Below are 21,433 nucleotides of genomic sequence, written 5' to 3' on the forward strand. Positions count from 1 at the left end.
GTAATAATAACTTATTGCTTTTAGATCCACATGGAACAAAATTGGCCATAGATTTTTATTTTACTTACTGAAATTAGTTTCGCTGGATATATCTGGATTTGCACTGTAGACAACAGGACCATCGTACAGCTCCTACCTGCCCGTTCGAACGGTCACATGTACTCAGTACTTGCGTTTAAGTTCCTGCAAAGAATTTTTCCTGAGTTGTTGGAGGACATACCCTTTGCTGTCCGTGAAAAGATATGGCTACAGCACGACGGAAAACCGCCTCACTTCAGTGTAGATGTCAACAACCATCTGAATTATATATTTCCTGTTCGTTGGATTGGAAGGGTAAGTCCTTTTGTAACCCTGCGAAGTCACTCGACATGAATCCACTCGCTTTTTTCCTGTAGTTATATCTAACATCGCTTGTTTTTAAGAACTCAGTAAACATGAACATAATATAAGTTACTATGGTTGCATCTGCCAATGTCACTAAAAACACGTGTGCGGCAGAATCTTGTACACCGATGTCAAGCTTGAATTGAAGTTAGTGGCCTTATTTTGAGCAATTGTTGTGAGGTGCAAAATGGTTTGTGCGTAACTCAGGTTTGTAAATTAAAAGAAAATAATGTAGAAATGTAAGAAATAAGTGTAAATATAACTTGACATTGTAAACTTTCTGACTGTATTACGATCCACTGTAAGTTAAGCACAAAATCCACTCAAAGCTCTGTGGAAGTGTGGATTTCTGTGGGGGGGACATCTCTGGCTTTGATTCTTATGTGTTTCTGTTATGAAGAAAGTGAATACGTGTACGGTATTGGTCTTGTAATTCACATCGTTGTTGTTGTCTAGTGAACTATCCGAAAAGAGGTTGAATCCTCATAAGTGACACTAATAAGACATCACTCATGAGGCAACTAAGCCAGGAGATAATAAGTTAGGATGGTCAGTTCCTTTCCGTCTCCAGTACATACATCGCTGACTAGTAACATATTCACTAAGTATGTAATTCACATTAGCCTGTTATAATTCTAATATTTGCTAATGTGTCTGTTATTCTTGAAGGAAATTTCATTATTTAAGTAGGTATATCAAACCAGGTACCCATTTCTTGCAATTGAGTGAGATATTCGGATTTTCATATAATATGCCTACACCTCTGCCAGAATTGGAGCTGATAAAGTGTTGAAAATCAAACTGTAAGTAGAGATGGAAAACATAATATTCAGTTTAAAATTTGTATTAATGTAAATGCTTATATTGTGCATTTATTCGTTAAGGCACTTACGTTAATTTTTAATAACAATGGAAAATCAAACTGTGATAAAAAAGAGTGGGCGAAGAAAGAATAATGATGAAAATGATCAGGAAGAGGAAAATAAATTTCCTGGGTCACTTGCTGAAGAAACTACCTACTGAAGGATGCATTGGAAGGAATGGTGAATGGGAGAGAAATTCGGAGTAGAAGAAATCAGATGATAGATAGCATTAAGATATATGGATAGTATGCAGAGACTAAGAAGGCGGAAAATATGGAAGATTGGAGAATGCTGAGTTTGCAGTGAAATATCTGCCTTGGATAGAAAACTACGAATGAGTGAATTGGAAATAGACAGTAACATTTATTATGTTCTATTTCCGGTAGTGATTGTAGTAACATGAGCTTCATATGTTATGTAGTCTGATAATGTGAGAAATATTGCAATTTTATAAAATATACATTAATCTGATTTCGTTTAAAATCTCGAATGCTTTCTCAAAATCATTAAAAAGTAGCCTAAGCGTATTTTTATGTTAAATTAACTATACTTTCGAGTGTGAGATTAATTTTATGAAATGAGCTATTCAAGGTCAACCACTTCGGAATCCTTTTCGTTCTTCACTCAACATGTCATTGTAGATACACGTACGGCATTTTGTTTGATCTTGGAGTGCATTATGTAACTATAATTTAAGAGATATAGCTTCTGTAAATTTGTATAGCTCTTACACTTTTTTTTTTTTATAAATGGGGACCATTGCGTCTTTTCTCCATCTTTCTGGAAGTTGCTTTTGATATTTAGACCGTTGTTAAAAGATAATAAAATATTTTTGAATTCCATGGTAGTTAATTTCAGACATCCTATATTTATTAGGTCTTCTTCTGGGGTTTCTTATCTCGAGATAATAAATAATTATCAAGCAAGGCCATTGTAAAATTCTGAGTATCATCATTATTTGATAAAGGACAATGACCAAGTATTTCCCAAGTTTTCAAATCTCTGCAAGAATATTTAGTCAAGTAGTTTTTTTTCTGCTATTCATACATTACAAGTCGTATATTCTTTCACATGTTCATTCATTCATTCATTCATTCATTCATTCATTCATTCATTCATTCATTCATCGATTGATTGATTCATTGATTGCTTGATTGGTTGATTCATTCATTCATTGATTTATTTATTTACTTAGTTACTTATTTATGTCTTTACTTGTTTGTTTCTTTGTCTGTCTTTCTATCTGTTTAATTATTTATTTATTTCAATTTTGGATGTTTTGAATTTTATACGTTTAGAGAGCTTTGTTAAGAGCATGTTTCAATTTTCTGTATATATTTTTCGTCACATATCTTTTTCCTGTCGTTATTTTTATATAATATTTCTGCATATAATTATATCTATTATTGTGTTTCTGTGTAGCCTACATTTAAAATACAAAATAATAGGGAGAGAGGTAAGCAAGTGAATAAAAAAAAATAATGTATCTTATATAACTTTTATATTAATGGCATCTTATACATTCATATGTTACACCAGCGTATAGATAATTAAGTATGGACACTTCGCGTCGGTATCTTTGATGTAGCCGGACTGATTTCAATGACCTTCAAGTCAGCTAGAGCCTAAGGTTCTGCTTTCTCCCTAGAGTTGGCGCTCACATCACACCAGCTAGCAGTCGACACAACGGAAATATAACTCATATGTATAATTAATACATCTAGGTACATTATGTACTCAAATAAAATAAATTGGCTCCATAAAATAATAAATCCGTCATTAACTGTAATATCTAGACCCTTAGAGTTCCTTTATAATGAGAGTTGAGACGTTGACCCCAACAACAATTAAAATATGTAATGATTTGATACCACTGAAAATGGAAAAACAAAATTCTTATGAGAAGTAAAACCATATAGGCCTACCTTTATTATATTATATACAAATATTAAACGAATTTGATACTTAATTTTATAACGTATTATATAATTTTATAATATGATTTATTATGTCTGAAATATAAAAAATTATTATTACAACTAGTTCGTTACTGAGAAATAAGGAAAAGCTGTTAACTTGAATTTATTTGAAGGAAAGCGTTACTAGATTATGCAATAAGGTTTGGATCCTGTGTCTCAACTCTATACTCAATTATTATCTTAGCGTAAGCTCGATTACACTAACCTCTAGCGCTTGAAAGTGGAACTAATCGCCGGCGCACAGAGAAACAAAACACAGAAAAATTCGCTCAATGTCGATTCTTTATAATCCTTATTCGCTGGTTACACTATCAATTACAGTAAGTCTCAATTTCAAGTCTGAATACAAGAAACAAATACTGTAAATTAGAAGTATATTTTTGCAATAAAACTGTGGTAGAAAACATATATATTATCGTAACAAGCTCTACAAGTGAAAATCTTGATTTAATTCCTCTACAGAAGTCGGAGTATATTACCAATTCGATCAGAATAATCAACTACTTCAATCACCTATACAGAATTCATCCCCCTTACTGTAATTACTCGTTTATTGACAACGATACTCCACTGAAATGAACAAGTTTGCCTCTATGTAGATAGGTAGCTTTACAAACATCTGTGATTGTTGCGGTAGGAAGCTTCAACTCTATTCTAGTATCATTTAATCACTGCCTGCTGGATCGCATACCATGGTTGCGTAAACTGCTTGCTCAATCAAAGTTATTTTGCCGTTACGTGGCTGATAGTACACACCGCTATTATCCCTAAAATACACACATATAGCCTACTGATAACCATTGAGTTAGTACAATATAGAGAGCGTGTATAGCTGCGCAGAAGGCTGCTGAGGGGTATCAACATCGAAACACGGGCGAGTCACGTGACTTTGGGACGAACGCAGACGATTTCTGTTGACTGACTTAGGCGCGTATAGATTTTTCAAAGAAAGTACTGTGATTTTTTTTTCAATCTAGCACAATAAATAGAAATATTAATTTGTTCCTATTATACCTATTGACCAGATATTTTATATTCGACAGATAATGGAGAAAAAATGGGAATATAAGGGCACAGTGCATCAGTTATTCATAGATTTAAAAAAAAGCATATGACTCGGTTAAGAGAGAATTTTTATATGATATTCTTATTGAATTTGGTATTCCCAGGAAACTAATTCGATTAATTAAAACGTGTTTCAGTGAAACGTACAGCAGAGTTCGTATAGGTCAATTTCTGTCAGATGCGTTTCCAATTCACTGTGGGCTAAAGCAAGGAGATGCACTATCACCTTTACTTTTAACTTTGCTCTAGAGTATGCCATTAGGAAAGTCCAGGATAACAGTGGAATTGAACGGGTTACATCAGCTGCTTGTCTATGCGGATGACGTGAATATGTTAGGAGAAAATCCACAAACGATTAGGGAAAACACGGGAATTTTACTGGAAGCAAGTAAAGCGATAGGTTTGGAAGTAAATCCCGAAAAGACGAAGTATATGATTATGTCTCGTGACGAGAATATGGAACGAAATGGAAATATAAAAATTGTAAATTTATCTTTTGAAGAGGTGGAGAAGTTCAAATATCTTGGAGCAACAGTAACAAATATAAATGATACTCGGGAAGAAATTAAACACAGAATAAATATGGGAAATGCCTGTTATTATTCGAGTGAGAAGCTTTTGTTATCCAATCTGCTGTCAAAAAATCTGAAAGTTATAATTTATAAAACAGTTATATTACAGGTTGTTCTTTATGGTTGTGAAACTTGGACTCTCACTTTGAGAGAGGAACATAGGTTAAGGGTGTCTGAGAATAAGGTGCTTAGGAAAATATATGGGGCTAAGAGGGATGAAGTTACAGGAGAATGGAGAAAGTTACACAAATCAGAACTGCACGCATTGTATCCTTCACATGACATAATTAGGAACATTAAATTCAGACGTATGAGATGGGCAGGGCATGTAGCACGTATGGGCGAATCCAGAAATGCATATAGAGTGTTAGTTGGGAGCCGGAGGGGAAAAAGACCATTGGGGAGGCCGAGACGTAGATGGGAAGATAATATTAAATAGATTTGAGGGAGGTGGGATATGATGATAGAGAATGGATTAATCTTGCTCAGGATAGGGACCAATGGTGGGTTTATGTGAGGGCGGCAATGAACCTCCGGGTTCCTTAAAAGCCAGTAAGTTAGTAAGTAGGTATACCTAGGCATAATGAAATTTACTGATTGTCTAAACTTCTGCTATTCGTCTGAGAATGTATTATTATTTATTAAACTTAATGCCCAGACACTTGGAGTTGATATTATGATCACTGATCTGCTTACCTTCCAATTTAATTCAATTTGTATTCAAAACTTTTCATGTCGCTACATTATTGATATGATAACAGTTCATCGTAATATTAGTCTTCGTATAAACAAAACTGTTGTTGAATATGGCCATAAAGTCATTTAAATATGCGCTCCTGCATATACGAGGGCTATTCATAAAGTAACTTCCGTTTATTTTTTACAAACTTGTGAATGACGTTACAGGATTGGGTTACAATACGTTTGAAAGTATACACTCTAGTTTATTTTTCCACATAGTTTCCAGTCACATTGAGACACTTTTCGTAGCGTTTGACGAGCTTTGAAATTCCGCAATCGTAGAATTCGGCCGCCTGCGACTGAAGCCAACCTACGACGCTGGTTTTCAACTCTTCGTCATCGTCAAAGCGCTTCGAGTCAAGCCACGTCTTCACGTGCATGAAGAGATGGTAATCGCTAGACGTAAAATGTGATGCTTTCCTAGATCAGATTGTGACAGGAGATGAGACTTGGGTGCGGTATGTGAATGCAGAAACAAAGCTTCAATCAATGCAGTGGGGCCATACTCACTCGCCGAAAAAAAAAAAAACACAAAGTGTCGTGTCGCCAAACACTTTCCACGACGAAACTCATGGCAACTGTCTTCTGGGACACAAAAGAAATTTTGCTAGTGGAGTTCTTGGAGAGGAATGCCACTATTAACGCTGAGCGTTACTGTAACACATTAACAAACTTGAAAAGGGCCATTCAAAACAAACGTCTTGACATGTTGAACCCTGGGGTGATTTTCCTGCATGACAACGCCCGGCCGCATACAGCGCGTCGTACTGCGACCAAACTGCAAGAGTTCAACTGGGAAGTATTGGATCATCCTCCCTATAGCCCAGATTTGGCGCCTAGCGATTACCATCTCTTCATGCACATGAAGACGTGGCTTGGCTCGAAGCGCTTTGACGATTTCGAAGAGTTGAAAACCAGCGTCGTAGGTTGGCTTCAGTCGCAGGCGGCCGAATTCTACGATTGCGGAATTTCAAAGCTCGTCAAACGCTACGACAAGTGTCTCAATGTGACTGGAAACTATGTGGAAAAATAAATTAGGGTGTATACTTTCAAACGTATTGTAACCCAATCCTGTAACGTCATTCACAGGTTTGTGAAAAATAAATGGAAGTTACTTTATGAATAACCCTCGTATGTCTAAAATGCAGGTAGTAGACCGTAAAAATTACAATGAGAAGAGTTCAACGACACCGTGGGTCGTGTCCCGGCATAGATCTGTTGGAAAGAGCGCTCAGCGCGCAGAGCTGAGAGGTCCCGGATTCGATTCCCGGTGCCGGAACGAATTTTTCTCGAATTAAAGGTGATAATACACATTGACTACTTCATAGTAGTCGTGATAATATTCAATGAGGGTGGCGGGACCTCATATAATGAATATGTGATGTATTAACAACCAGCGCAATAAAGAATCGACGGTTGTCGCTACTGACTGAAGAAACAAGTTGAAGGTCAAGTGTGTAGAACGTTCACCTTTCCTGTAAACCTTTCCTAAAAATATATCAAAATCTACAATCGAATTTCATAAACATACTAAAATGTTCGTTGAGGCAGAAAATCGAGTGAAACGCAAGCAATATAGGTAGACAATAAATTACTTCAGGGTGGGCGGTAGGGTGGGCGTCAGCTCACCCTCGCCTCACTCTAGCGCTTTCTATGCTTTGCAGTGACGGAGGCTCCTAAGGATTCCCTTTTCCCATTAACGGATTTCATTCTTAAACATTCTCTGTAACTTTCAGATTAAGATCTGATTATCACAAAAATGTAAAGAATATTTGGCTCCTTTTATGCAGCGGCCCAACTAGAGAAATTATAGAATAGTACATTATGCAACGAGCCTATAATGGTAGTAATTAAGCTGCGAGCTTCATAATTTTCATACGAGCGTCTTAATTACCATTATAGTCAAGTTTCATACGACTTTTTATGCTCGACCATAAGTTAATAAGTTATTAGTCACATCGAGTGCTTTTGCCAAAATTTCCGACGGTGTAAGTTGCAGCTCGTTATCACTAGTGTCCGCCATTTTTACTTTGTCTAATCTCGCGCTAGTTGTCTTTCGATTGCATATCCGAGAATAATCGATACTTGCGCTTTCATATTGCTATAATGGTATTTTCTGATTGGTGGAACACCTGAACTTTAATGAATAGGTGTACTTTAATGAGGTCCTTTAAAGGGCTCCTACCAGGTGTATAATTACTACATTTCGGCATGGTCGAGCATAAAAGTCTTTACTAATATCTCTGTGAAAATGTTAATAAATTCTCTCGCCTGTTGCTGTATGACACCAACTTTCTTCTTGAATTCCAACCCAAAATACTGTTTATAATCATTGGCTTTATCAGCAAAATGTCCATGAAGAAGAAAACTTATCGTTTAACAGCATTTTGCACCGATTCATCCGATAGAAATGTGGTTCCCTTCAAAGTCCACAAATATGTTAATGGCATGAAGATAAGTCTGAGCTGTAAGTAAGGCTATCATGGAGTAATATTACTCTTCTTGTCAAAAATGTGGGCGTTTTTCCTTGATGGTTTGTATTAGACGCCCAAAAATAAATATCTGGGCTATTCCATCTCAAATCGATCGAAATATAGAGAAAATTGACCTTGCAATTTTTAAATACAATGAAACTTTTTCTGTCCATTGACAACTGTGATACAATGCTTTGTGCAAAGTTTGAGGCATCAGAACTTCATAGTGTTTAAATTAAAAATATTTAAATTTATCGTATTTTCATAAAATTAGCAACTTTAAACTGTTGTGGCTCCGAAACCCTTTCACCCAATGATCAAAATCATGGTTTATTTTGATGCTGAGAAATTAAAGTTTATATTGACATGTAAACAGTTTTTCTTACTTTTTATGGAAATGGAGAAATTTAGATTTTTCTTCATTAAGACGCCTTTGCCAAGGAAAAAATATTTTAAAAATATTATGGTTAGATTCCGCATTGAAAGTACAAATAAACACATATTTTTTACTGGTGCACCGTTGATAAGAAAGTATTGAAAATATCAAATAAAGAAAATAAGTAGTACGCGCGTGAACTAACCAGCTGACTGTAGGTAATCGAGACAAGCAAGGCCAGGAAACAAACACGTGATGTGTCGTCTAGCAGTCATGGCTGGGCTAGCTTTATCACAAGTTTTCATAACACAGGAGTAAAATGACGCCCAATGCTCGCTTATCTTCAGCTCTTGGCCAGTGTGTGGGGTACTGCGCTGTTAAAGTCTACGCGTGTGAAAATAATTTATTTAATACCCTCGAAACTTATTGCCGAGCCACTAAGCAAACAATGCCGAATCCCTCTTAATAATGCAAGGTTTTTTCTCAATATTTTTTACATTTTTACAAATGGGCAAAAAGCCTAAAAGTAAGTAAAATCAGATTATCTGTCTCTCTGTATATAATAAAAATAAGTATTACTTATCATAACCTACTAAATGTCAGCTTCAAACTGAGCTCCCGTTTAAAGTTCTGCAGTAAATGGTTCCAGAGTTCTGAGCGCTGAAAGAGGCTTGTTTTTATAAAGTACGCTAAATTTGTTGCTCAATAGTACGAAAACCGTTTGACTTTCGATAGTATATTTTTTAAAATGCAGTCTCCTCAGCACCTTGTATAAAGAGGAAAAAAATTAGAGTATTAAAAAAATGCGAGGTTTTTTACTGATCGATTTCATAATATGGAATAGCCCATCTGTATAGCACTCGGCATTGATCATTTGTCCACTCTTCAGAAATTCTACTATGATTAGCAATGGACGTCGATAGTCAAGAAAAAGCGAAAACATTACTTTCCTATATTTTCTTGTAGCTTGAAGTTTTTACGATGAGCAGGTCCGGTGCATTTCAATTCCATGCAGTGCTGACGCTCGGTTTTCAGCTCAGCAATTAAACAATGTGACACCCACTTCGCGCAAACTTTGCGATATTGCAGTGGTTTGTAGAAAATTTTACGGATACATGCTTCGCTAATATTCGGTAATAAATCGAGTTCGCTTATAATTGTCATTTTTTATTCCCTTGCACAAGAGCATGACCTTGTTGAATTGAATTTGGTGTGATAGCCTTGAGCGCTTGCCTGGTTGTGGATTGTCATGTAGAGATGTTCGGCCGTAACGAAACCGTGCACGCCGATTCTTTAAAGCTGATTTGCCGGCACATCTCTTCACATACTGCAACCATTCTGAGACGAATTTCAGCCCTACTGCAGTCAAAAAACTAATTGCAGAATGCTGTTCATTTTTTTACGCTTCTACTTTCTTAGTTTTTTTTCAGTTATTCGGTGCAACAATGACAGGTACGCTAACCACACATACAAATTAAAAGTCTATAAGTATTGTTGCCAATACCTCTTATAAAGCGAACTCCGGCCGTTAGTCCTTTTGCACATAGTAAGATTCGGTCGACTTTCATTTAAATTAACCTATATTCGCTGTTCAACAAAGTTGAAAACACAAATATACTTCTTATGTAGCCTAATTCCTTTTGTTGATTCTTGTTAGAAGGAAAATAAGGAAATTGTAAAAATAAAATCCTAGATTTTTTTTTGAGACTGCATAATACAGCGCAATTCTTAAGTTCCTCCGGGAGATTTCCCAAGTCATCAGCGCAACAGGCAAGGCAGGCACAATAGAAAGGATTAGCTACATTCCATTTCAATAGATACAGAATCTCTCCAAGTGTTTATTTGTAATACGCGTTGTGACGTACTTTCAGGGGGTAGTCGTTACGAAACTTGACGTGGAAATGGGAAAAAAGAAATGCTTTTGCGTCTTGGAATTGCGAAATGCGAAAATGTAAGTCAATTATGGCTGTATAATGAAAGTTTCTTACCACGTAGTGTTTACAATACAGCATCACCTATAGATAAACAATTTATGAATGGTACAAAAAGTTGCGGAAAATTAGCTGCCTGAATGCTGTGGAACGAATAGACCGCCCAGAACCATAAATACGTTACGTAAATGTTATTACAGCAAATGTCTAATATCGGAACTACATCTCATATTACATCTCATGTGTATTGCAGGCATCCATTATACGAACTTTATTATTATTGTTGTTGTTATTATTATTATTATTATTATTATTATTATTATTATTATTATTATTATTATTGAACGGGTTACATCAACTTCTTGTCTATGCGGATGACGTGAATATGTTAGGAGAAAATCCACAAACGATTGGGGAAAACACGGAAATTTTACTTGAAGCAAGTAAAGCGATCGGTTTGGAAGTAAATCCCGAAAAGACAAAGTATATGATTATGTCTCGTGACCAGAATATTGTACGAAATGGAAATATAAAAATTGGAGATTTATCCTTCGAAGGGGTGGAAAAATTCAAATATCTTGGAGCAACAGTAACAAATATAAATGACACTCGGGAGGAAATTAAACGCAGAATAAATATGGGATATGCGTGTTATTATTCGGTTGAGAAGCTTTTATCATCTAGTCTGCTGTCAAAAAATCTGAAAGTTAGAATTTATAAAACAGTTATACTGTATTACCGGTTGTTCTGTATGGCTGTGAAACTTGGACTCTCACTCTGAGAGAGGAACATAGGTTAAGGGTGTTTGAGAATAAGGTTCTTAGGAAAATATTTGGGGCTAAGCGGGATGAAGTTACAGGAGAATGGAGAAAGTTACACAACGCAGAACTGCACGCATTGTATTCTTCACCTGACATAATTAGGAACATTAATCCAGACGTTTGAGATGGGCAGGGCATGTAGCACGTATGGGCGAATCCAGAAATGCATATAGAGTGTTAGTTGGGAGACCGGAGGGAAAAAGACCTTTAGGGAGGCCGAGACGTAGATGGGAGGATAATATTAAAATGGATTTGAGGGAGGTGGGATATGATGATAGAGAATGGATTATTCTTGCACAGGATAGGGGCCGATGGCGGGCTTATGTGAGGGCGTCAATGAACCTTCGGGTTCCTTAAAAGCCATTTGTATGTATATGTATGTGTGTATTATTATTATTAATTATTATTATTGCTATTATTTATTATATTACTCTCCAACAGAAGAGCGCACAATGGTTCATCACTTTAAATTAAACGTTTAACTAAAATAATCAAACCACATAATGTTTCTTGGTTTAACGTATATGAAGAGTTCGCGGGAAAAACCATGAATGTCACATTTGTGTTAAGGATTACATAATGATCTAATTGAGTCTATAACTGCAAGATGTAGTGCTGTTTCTATACAAAATGAAGGAAAGGATTACTGTATTCGTGGAGATAGTTCTCCTTTTTACCAGTGGCGTAGCGTCAATGTAAGCTAAAAAGCTCAGTTTCCCTACTTAATAATAATTTCATAATAAACCTGCAGTTTATGAACAAAATCATTTATTAATTTTAATAGAGTTTATATTTATGCGTTAAATATTGTGATGCGGCAGCTCAAGATGTAAACAAGAAACCTGCACACACCAGCTTCCAAGCAGACTGGTTTCTTTCACTCATTCTTCTGTGTAACCCACCCCGCAGATTTTCCATCCCTTTCTAACTTAACTATCCTGGTCGCAAGGGTATCAAGAAGCTAGCTTTGACATTTAAAATAAGTAGTTTCCGAGTTATCCCTTTTCGTCAGTTGTGTTCAGTTGAAGTGTTAGTGTGCATTGTGGCTGATATAATAAATAATGAGTGAAATAACAGTTCCTGACACCAATTTACTTGAATTTTTTAGGACAATTGTATTATCAAGACTGACTTACGAACAAAAGTGTGATTTAGAAAACAAATGACCGACTCTCTTGCTGTCAATGAAGGACACAACCAAAACACAGACGCATACTTACGTAATGATACTAATACTGTATCTATTGACCGTTAATATTGTGATTTCTTTAAGTATGACAGGGAGTTAGCTAATGTTATACGTATACGTGTCTATTTGTTAGAGATATGTGTACTACGTACCATTTGAGGTCATCCCTTATTGGTGTTACTTACGAGGTTCCAACCAGTCTTCGACTGCTGACTTGACATTGACTATTATTTATTTTAAGACTGTATTTTTGTAATACGTTTTCTCATATGTGCATGAAAGACAACTTGACTTAGCTTCCCCTGCTCAAAATTTAATGCTACGCCGCTGCTTTTTACCATTTTTCATAAGAACAACATTAAATTTCGCAGTGAACCATTGAATCAGATAATGACATCAACCTTAACAAAACTGCGACATTAATCGTTTTTCCCGCGAGCTCTTCATATGCATACGAATATAATGGTTGAACATGAAACTGAAAACCATAGTAACACATTCCCTCTGCTATCCGATCTGTTCATATTAATGATTATATTCAAACTTACCAGGATCGCCAATATCTAATCACTGGCCAGTTGAACAATTGGCTAATATGGCTACTTTTTCTCGGAATGTAATTCTAAATCAACTATACAAAAATACGATTTTATACTTCAGTAATTATATAACACGTAAGTCGTCCTCTGAATAATAGGTATTCATATTATACGTTTATGCTCGACCATGCCGAAATGTAGTAATTATACACCCGCTAGCAGCTCTTTAATGGACCTCATTAAAGTACACCTATTCATTAAAGTTCAGGTTTTCCACCAATCACAAACACCATTGTAGCAATATGAAAGCGCAAGTATCGATTATTCTCGGATATGCAATCGAAAGACAACTAGCGAAACGTCACGGAGGCTGGAAATCCAATACTGTCGCAGAAGGTTATGTTCTGCTAGTATAATAATTAGCGTTAATTGTAAATAATAATCAAATGAATTCAATTTGTCATCTCGTTTTTCAATGTCTAAATCAATTTCCAGGTTATATAAAGATTAATGTTCATTTTACTCTCTAGATTATATCAAGGTCAATGACATTTGTTCCTCGGAAAAAATCAATACTTTCGCGTCTGCGCACCTCACAATTTACGAGATTGCACAAGGTCACTTCCGCTCCTCAGTCAGATAAGAATAATATGAATACTTATGAATAATTTCAAGTTAGAAATATGGTCGAGCATAAAAAGTCGTATGAAACTTGCCTATAATGGTAATTAAGACGTTCGTATGAAAATTATGAAACTCGCTTGCGCTCGTTTCATAAACATACTCGCGTCTTAATTACTACCATTATAGGCTCGTTGCATAATGTAATATAGTAAACTCTCCTTGTAAATTTTATGTTATATTATTGGCTAAGACCACACCGTACACGAGCCTGGCTCTTACGGTAGTGGCTAGAAACATTTTTGTTTTATAAATTTAATTTGTACTCACTAGCTATACGATTTTATACTTCAATAATTATTATATCAATGTTATGTAACACGTAAGTCGTCCTCTGAATAATAGATATTTATATTATAATTATGTTTAAAATTGTCAGATAGCTAACACAGTCAGTTTTTTTTTTCCTGTAATTCCCATAGAAACTCAACTAACAACACTTTGGCCTCAGTGTGACAAACTGACGAATTTATATAATTATATATCTTGTATTGTGAGAGTTGATGCCCCCCCCTCCAGGCCAGGACCGTCAGTCATGACACTCATAACTGTTAAGCGTGCACGAGAAATATTTGTGAAGAGCTCTCGGTAGTTAGCATATCGTGCAAGCCGGGAATGTCGTAGTGAATTATAAGGTGCATTTTACGCTAACATCTTCGCGTGAAACCATACCGGGTGCAGTTGTTGTAGGCACTGAGTCTCCGAGGCCAGAATTCCTAGACGGGTTTATTGAGAAACTACGTAGTTTTAAACGACGAGGCGACGTTGCATGTATGTTGTAAGGTGAATCGTCGCAGTGTAGAGATACGGAAATGTTTCACAGGCCTAGTGATGGAACACGTCCGTGATTCACATAGAGTAAATATTTTGTATCATTTATAATATCGTGGGAAATGCCACAATTACGGAACGATAGCGAAGACATAATTTTCCAACAAGACGGAGCTCCGCCACACATCTATGTATTCGTCCTTGATAACCAGAACGCCTCTACTGTCACCTGATCTTGTGAGTTTTTATGAGGTTACGTCAAGGGTCGTTTGTATGTGCCCACCATGCCAAGTAATTTACCAGAGTTGCGAGAAAGGATCGTGCAGAGATTTGCTGCTATCGACCGTGAGGTGTTGAAACGTGTGTGTCAGGAATTTGATTAGAGGATTGACGTCTGTCGTGTAAGCAGGGGTGGACATATTGAGTACTTGTAAAGTAAGACACAAACTTGGAGAGTTTCTCTGCTTGTTAACATGCTCCACCCTGTTGTGACCATCCCAGCGAAAGTACTGCAAAATATGGAAATCCCAGGCTGACATAAACTTTCCTGTATTTGAATCAACATTGTAAAATAATTGTATTGCATTTCAAGATGTAAATGTACATACAATTAAATACTTTTGAAGTATTTCCGAAACAAAATATTGATTTTCTTTCACTGGTAATTACTTCATAGCGAGCTAATGTTTTGTCAACGTCACAGTAACATATTGGCTTTTAGGACAGCAATATATCGTCGTTGTTCCTGCAATAACTCCTTTGTGCAAAATATACAATTTTTCAATAGGAAGAAAAAACACATTTATTCATCCTATGGCAGCCGTACATAGGGGGCTGTGAATTCTTACACTTTCGAAAGAAAGAAATATAATTACATATAGGAGATTTTATTATTTGCTGTATCACTATTTAAGTTATTTAATAGAGCAAAAATGTGAAAATCGATAAATATGTGACATAGGAGTTATTGCAGGAACAACGACAATATACAAGTTCGAAACTTGAGTATGTTCATCTTTTCTCCAGAGGGAGCTGAAGCAATGTAATAGAAACGACCCAAATCGGATTTCAGTTCAAAATTCTTAAGTCATTTTCAAAGTAAATTATTGTTTTACGTACCTCATCTGACACTTTACACGTGCTTGCAGTAGATTGATGTTAATGGTATCTGTAACCACATGACCTCTCTTCTCCAACATAGACTTCAGGTAATTGTAAAATTTTCCTTTTTCTAAGCAAGATGAGCTTTGATATCTGGGGATATTATACGAGGGTGAGTCAAATGAAAATGAGAATTTTTTTTTCTCCGCAGAGGAATCTTGTTTCTCAAAATAATCTCCACCAGTGTTTAGGCACTTATCCCACCTGCTCATCAGATTTTTGCTACCTTGTTCATAAAAGTCTTTTGGCTGCTGGTGGCAGCACTGGTGCACCGCCTCAATCACTTCACTGTCCGTCGCAAATCGGCGCCCTCCCAGGTCACTTTTGAGCTTGCCGAAAATCTGGAAGTCGCAAGGTGACAAGTTCTTGCTGTAAGTGGGATGTTCGAGAACCTCCCAGCGCAGGTCCCGAATGGCGTACATGGTGTGCCGAGCTCTGTGTGGTCGCGCATTGGCGTGCAACAAAATGACACCTTCACGCAAACATCCAGGTCGCTTGACATGACGCAATTCAGTACGGAGGATTTCGAAGTATCGAGCGGAGGTGACAGATTCTCCTCTCTCCATGAAGTGCCAGAGTAATGGACCCTTTGAGTCAAAGAACAGCATGAGCATCATCTTGCCTGCGGCTGTGAAATTTCTGAACTTTTTTGGGCGTGGTGATGTGACGTGCTTCCACTGCATGCCGTGTCTCTTGATCTGCGGTTTGCACCATGTTTCATCCACTGTCACAATACGTGCCTTTTTGGACGTGGTGATCCTTTGTGGCATCATTCATTAGACTGACGCTTCAGTTCAGGCTCGTATGCCTGTGCCCACGTCTACAGAGAGGTGTAGACAGCTGTCACATACTGGTTCCGATCCCAGGCGGCTGACTTCTATGGCACAGAGATACAAAAGTTGATCCCATGGTATGACAAATGCCTTAGTGCCAGTGGGGAATATGTTGACAAATAGCGCAACAATTATTGTTGTATCTGTTTCAATAAATCTTTCCATGAAATTGTACTTTCTTTCTGTAAACTGCCCCAGGGAAAATCACTTCCAGGACGGCCTCGTAATTGCGATTGAGTGGCCAAAAATTTATATAAGCGCTTGTTTGGACATCATTAACAAGGTGATGCCCATCTTTCGCGTGCACAGCAGCAATTTTCACAGACAGCAGAATAACAACAGACTCCTTAAAGAACAGTCACAACCACAAATATCTTATAGAATAAATCAGGAAGAAAGTCTTAATTTTGGAGAAGGTAAACTGGACGATAGAATTCTTCTGGATCAAGGCCCACGTCGGAACATACGGTAATGAACTTGCGGATCGACTAGCGAAGGCAGCGGCACAAAACAAGGATGCAGCAGTATGTTATGATAAAATACCAAAAAGTATAATTCTAAGTGAAATAGAAGAAGAAGGAAAACTAAAATGGCAAAAAGAATGGGAAGACACCACAAAGGCAGCGATAACAAAATCCTACTTCCCCAATGTAAAAGAGAGGCTTAAGATGGAATTAAATATTACTTCCATCTTCACGTCAATGGTGACAGGACACGGGATGAATAGAGCCTACCTCCATCGATTCAAGTTACTGGAGAGTGCAACATGTCCGTGCAATAGTGGAAGTCAGACTGTAGATCACTTGCTATATGATTGCACAATATTAAGGAAACAAAGGGAAATTCTAAGAAACAGCATTTCGAAGACCAATTATCAGCTTATAAAATTACATCTTCAACCATTCATCACTTTCATCAATTCAGTAGATTTTGAACAATTGTAGGAATGCATTTATTGTTAGGTTACACGTATTTATCATTCAACTTTTATAAAATTAACAATTTGTTTAAAAAACTCACAATTGCACTATATTCCTATCATGTGTATGTATGTATATATCCGGGTATATATCAGGTGGCAGTGGTAACTAATTACACTCAATGATGGCAATAATAAACTTATTAATTAAAAATACAGTTAATAATAAAACCAATAATTAATACCAATAATTAATACTAACAATAATTTATAATAACAATAATAATAATAATAATAATAATAATAATAATAATAATAATAATAATAATAATAATAATAATAGGGAATATCCTAAATTAAATGAAGCACGATCAACTAAAATAACATTTAAAATAAATCTAATTTGTATCTTAAACCTAAGTTCGAACTAAAACCCACGAGTATGATATGTTCATATCTGCACAAGTACTTTTCAGTATTACACTCATTTCGCTGTCAACTCACTCACTGCACTGGAACTACGACACATTTCACTGATTCTATCCTGATTTCACTAACACTTCAAAAACATTTCACTGTTCAAATACTTTGCACTGCCACTATAAACTATAAAGCTTCACTGACAGGAACACGTTTCACTTACACAACACACTTCACTGACACAACATAATTCTTCACTGATACAACACTTCAACAACAAAATATCATTTACACCCTTTACATACTGTGTATAATTACCGTCTATTAGTAAAGTCCTTAAGCCTATTTTTAAATACGTTTTTGGTTGTTGGTAAAGCCTTTAGTAAGTCTGCAGGTAGAACATTCCAGTCCCTGATGTATATATACTTTCTTTTCTTTTTATTTAGGTTAAGCCATATATTATATGTATTTGTATTAATTCTGAATCTTGCTTAGGTATGATCAATGTAAATAGGCAAAATAGACTAAATCGAGAGTATTCACCAATACAAATCCAAATGTATATTTATCATAGCAAAGGGAAAACCTTTTCGACAGATAATGGAGAAAAAATGGGAGTATAAGGGTACAGTACATCAGTTATTCATAGATTTAAAAAAGGCATATGACTCGGTTAAGAGGGAAGTATTATATGATATTCTTATTGAATTTGGTATTCCCAAGAAACTAGTTCGATTAATTAAAATGTGTCTCAGTGAAACATACAGCAGAGTCCGTATAGGTCAGTTTCTATCTGATGCTTTTCCAATTCACTGCGGGCTAAAGCAGGGAGATGCACTATCACCCTTACTTTTTAACTTCGCTCTAGAATATGCCATTAGGAAAGTTCAGGATAACAGGCAGGGTTTGGAATTGAACGGGTTACATCAGCTTCTTGTCTATGCGGATGACGTGAATAAATTAGGAGAAAATACACAAACGATTAGGGAAAACACGGAAATTTTACTTGAAGCAAGTAAAGCGATCGGTTTGGAAGTAAATCCCGAAAAGACAAAGTATATGATTATGTCTCGTGACCAGAATATTGTACGAAATGGAAATATAAAAATTGGAGATTTATCCTTCGAAGAGGTGGAAAAATTCAAATATCTTGGAGCAACAGTAACAAATATAAATTACACTCGTGAGGAAATTAAACGCAGAATAAATATGGGAAATGCGTGTTATTATTCGGTTGAGAGGCAATTATCATCCAGTCTGCTGTCCAAAAATCTGAAAGTTAGAATTTATAAAACAATTATATTACCGGTTGTTCTGTATGGTTGTGAAACTTGGACTCTCACTCTGAGAGAGGAACATAGGTTAAGGGTGTTTGAAAATAAGGTGCTTAGGAAAATATTTGGGGCTAAGAGGGATGAAGTTGCAGGAGAATGGAGAAAGTTATTACACGCAACACAGAACTGCACGCATTGTATTCTTCACCTGACATAATTAGGAACATTAAGTCCAGACGTTTGAGATGGGCAGGGCAGGTAGCACGTATGGGCAAATCCAGAAATGCATATAGAGTGTTAGTTGGGAGACCGGAGGGAAAAAGATCTTTAGGGAGGCCGAGACGTAGATGGGAGGATAATATTAAAATGGATTTGAGGGAGGTGGGATATGATGATAGAGACTGGATTAATCTTGTACAGGATAGGGACGCATGTTGTTCAATTGAAAAAAAATATAAAAAATATAAAAATAGATAATATAGCTACTATATGATACCGAGGACGCCTTGCAGTTGTTTCACTGCCTGACTTTGCTACCTAATGTCACAAAAAGATGGAATACTGTCTCCAATAAGAATGACGTGTGAATATCTCAAAGATAGATATCGTAAAATGTTATCGCTTTACTACCAGCGGTGGGTACACGTGTGACATGCGTAGAGCCCGACGAGACGCGCGTCGACTAGCGACCGAAGGCATCTCGCAGTAGTTGTTGTGACGTCGAACAGAGCGGCGTACGACCGAACGCTCTCGCGCCTGCTATCCGGTTCGTAAGAAGAAGCTCTTACAAAGCCGAATTAAGTGTACAGTATATTTCTTTGAAGTGGTTGTGATAAAAATGTGTACATTAAAGAACAAGTGAATTAAAAGCTTATGTACCCTTAAAAGGTTAAATTCAGGTGAATTAAATCAAACAATTTCAACTTTAAAATATAAAATATAAAAAACATAATTATTCAATTTATTATATTATGTTGTGGTGTTAATTAATTACTTATTGTCGTGTACTATCAGAAACACAAGTGAAATTCTCAACGAATATAGTTGCTGTGTTTCTCGATAATATGGTTGTTGCAGTGAAGTACAATAGACAAATTCATTGTCAACTATTAATTTATCTTATACAAGTAATGACTGGCCACTAAGAGTACAGTGTTTATAGTAGCGATGAGTGTGGAAATGCTCTTAAAATAAAAATCTTCTTCCCAAAACAATACTGGACTGCACAAGAACTGTACTGGTGGAAAACAAAGTAGCTTTTAAATTTATAATTAATTTCAAATGCTTCGTTCAGAAACTCAAGATACCTTGCTTATCGCACTTTAAATTTGCTACCTCATTATCTATAATCAACAGTTGTTTCAATTATGAATGTGTACTGAATGTATGTATTGTGAGTTTGAGTTCGTCGTGTTTTCGTGAGTGAAACGGTGAAACATTGTTCGCAATGGAATCTAAAAGTTCGAATTTGGAAACAGAAGTGAACAATTTCAGACATTTCAGTCTCAGGAGGGAGTATCTAAGTAGAAGAACAAATGGCAATTATGGCTTACCCTGGCTTGTCTTATTCTCAGTGATAATCAGTGCTTCTGCCGAGGTAAGATAATTATAAATGTATTTCATTTCGACATCTCATATGCTATATATAGAGTAAGATATTCCATTGTTCAGTTCACTGATGATGCGTTCATACATTCTTTCCATTCATTTTAAATCTCTCTGTTTGGTTGTCGAGCGCTCTCTGTTTACATGTCTTATGGGAAGGTTTGCCTTAAGAATTCCATAGAGATACTGTCTTCGAATGCAATACTTTCGCATTACTTTCTATAACAGCGATGTTAATCATAACGAAATGTGGTGAAGCCGGTATTGTTTACCATATTTGAGGTTTTGTTTACCTTGTTTGATACCGGGGTCCCGAGTGAGCGTTCCTTCCTCTATCGAACTGGAAACTGCACAAACCGGTTTAGGTTTTGAAAGTCCGTATTCTATTTTAGTTACTGTATGTAGTTTTTTTTTTGGAGAGAGAATGTTTGTATTGCATCTCTATTCAGTAATATCACCGTCTAGTATATACAGTCGCGAAGGCTCAATACGTAGTAAATATGCAAACATTAGGTAGTTGCTCACCACTAGGATCGCTAATATCGCCTCATTACAGGCAATGCAAAATAGTACCGTCACAGTCTATTGTTTCTAGCACCCTCAAAACTCAAGCTTCGTGACTGTATATAGTAGACTGTGGTAATATGGTTGAACATTAATTTAGTCTAAAATGTCATGACTGTTTCACTCAAAGCATCTATTTATTGAACTATTTAACAATACTACAATCATAATATTTCATTATACGTTGCTAAATATAAGGAAAATTATTTCTGTTTTAGTCGTAAACTTCGTAAACTCTTTACTTTTTGACAACCGTCTTTTGAAAGTAGTC

General features: G+C 36.2%; 1 protein-coding gene across 2 annotated transcripts in view; it reads left to right on the forward strand.

Annotated features, from left to right (window-relative positions):
* The first annotated feature begins 19,667 nt into the window (after positions 1-19,667).
* LOC138706270 (fibroblast growth factor receptor 2) overlaps positions 19,668-21,433 on the forward strand; it is a 526,650-nt gene continuing 524,884 nt past the window's right edge. Inside the window, exon 1 of one of the 2 annotated variants that reach the window (XM_069835373.1) lies at positions 19,668-20,590. In XM_069835373.1, the coding sequence (XP_069691474.1) occupies positions 20,441-20,590 (150 nt within the window). In that variant the 5' untranslated portion in view covers positions 19,668-20,440. The remainder of the gene's footprint in view (positions 20,591-21,433) is intronic. The other variant, XM_069835366.1, reaches the window with a different exon arrangement.

The sequence above is a fragment of the Periplaneta americana genome, chromosome 1 (genome assembly GCF_040183065.1).
Source record: "Periplaneta americana isolate PAMFEO1 chromosome 1, P.americana_PAMFEO1_priV1, whole genome shotgun sequence".
In the NCBI taxonomy this organism is placed as follows: domain Eukaryota; kingdom Metazoa; phylum Arthropoda; class Insecta; order Blattodea; family Blattidae; genus Periplaneta; species Periplaneta americana.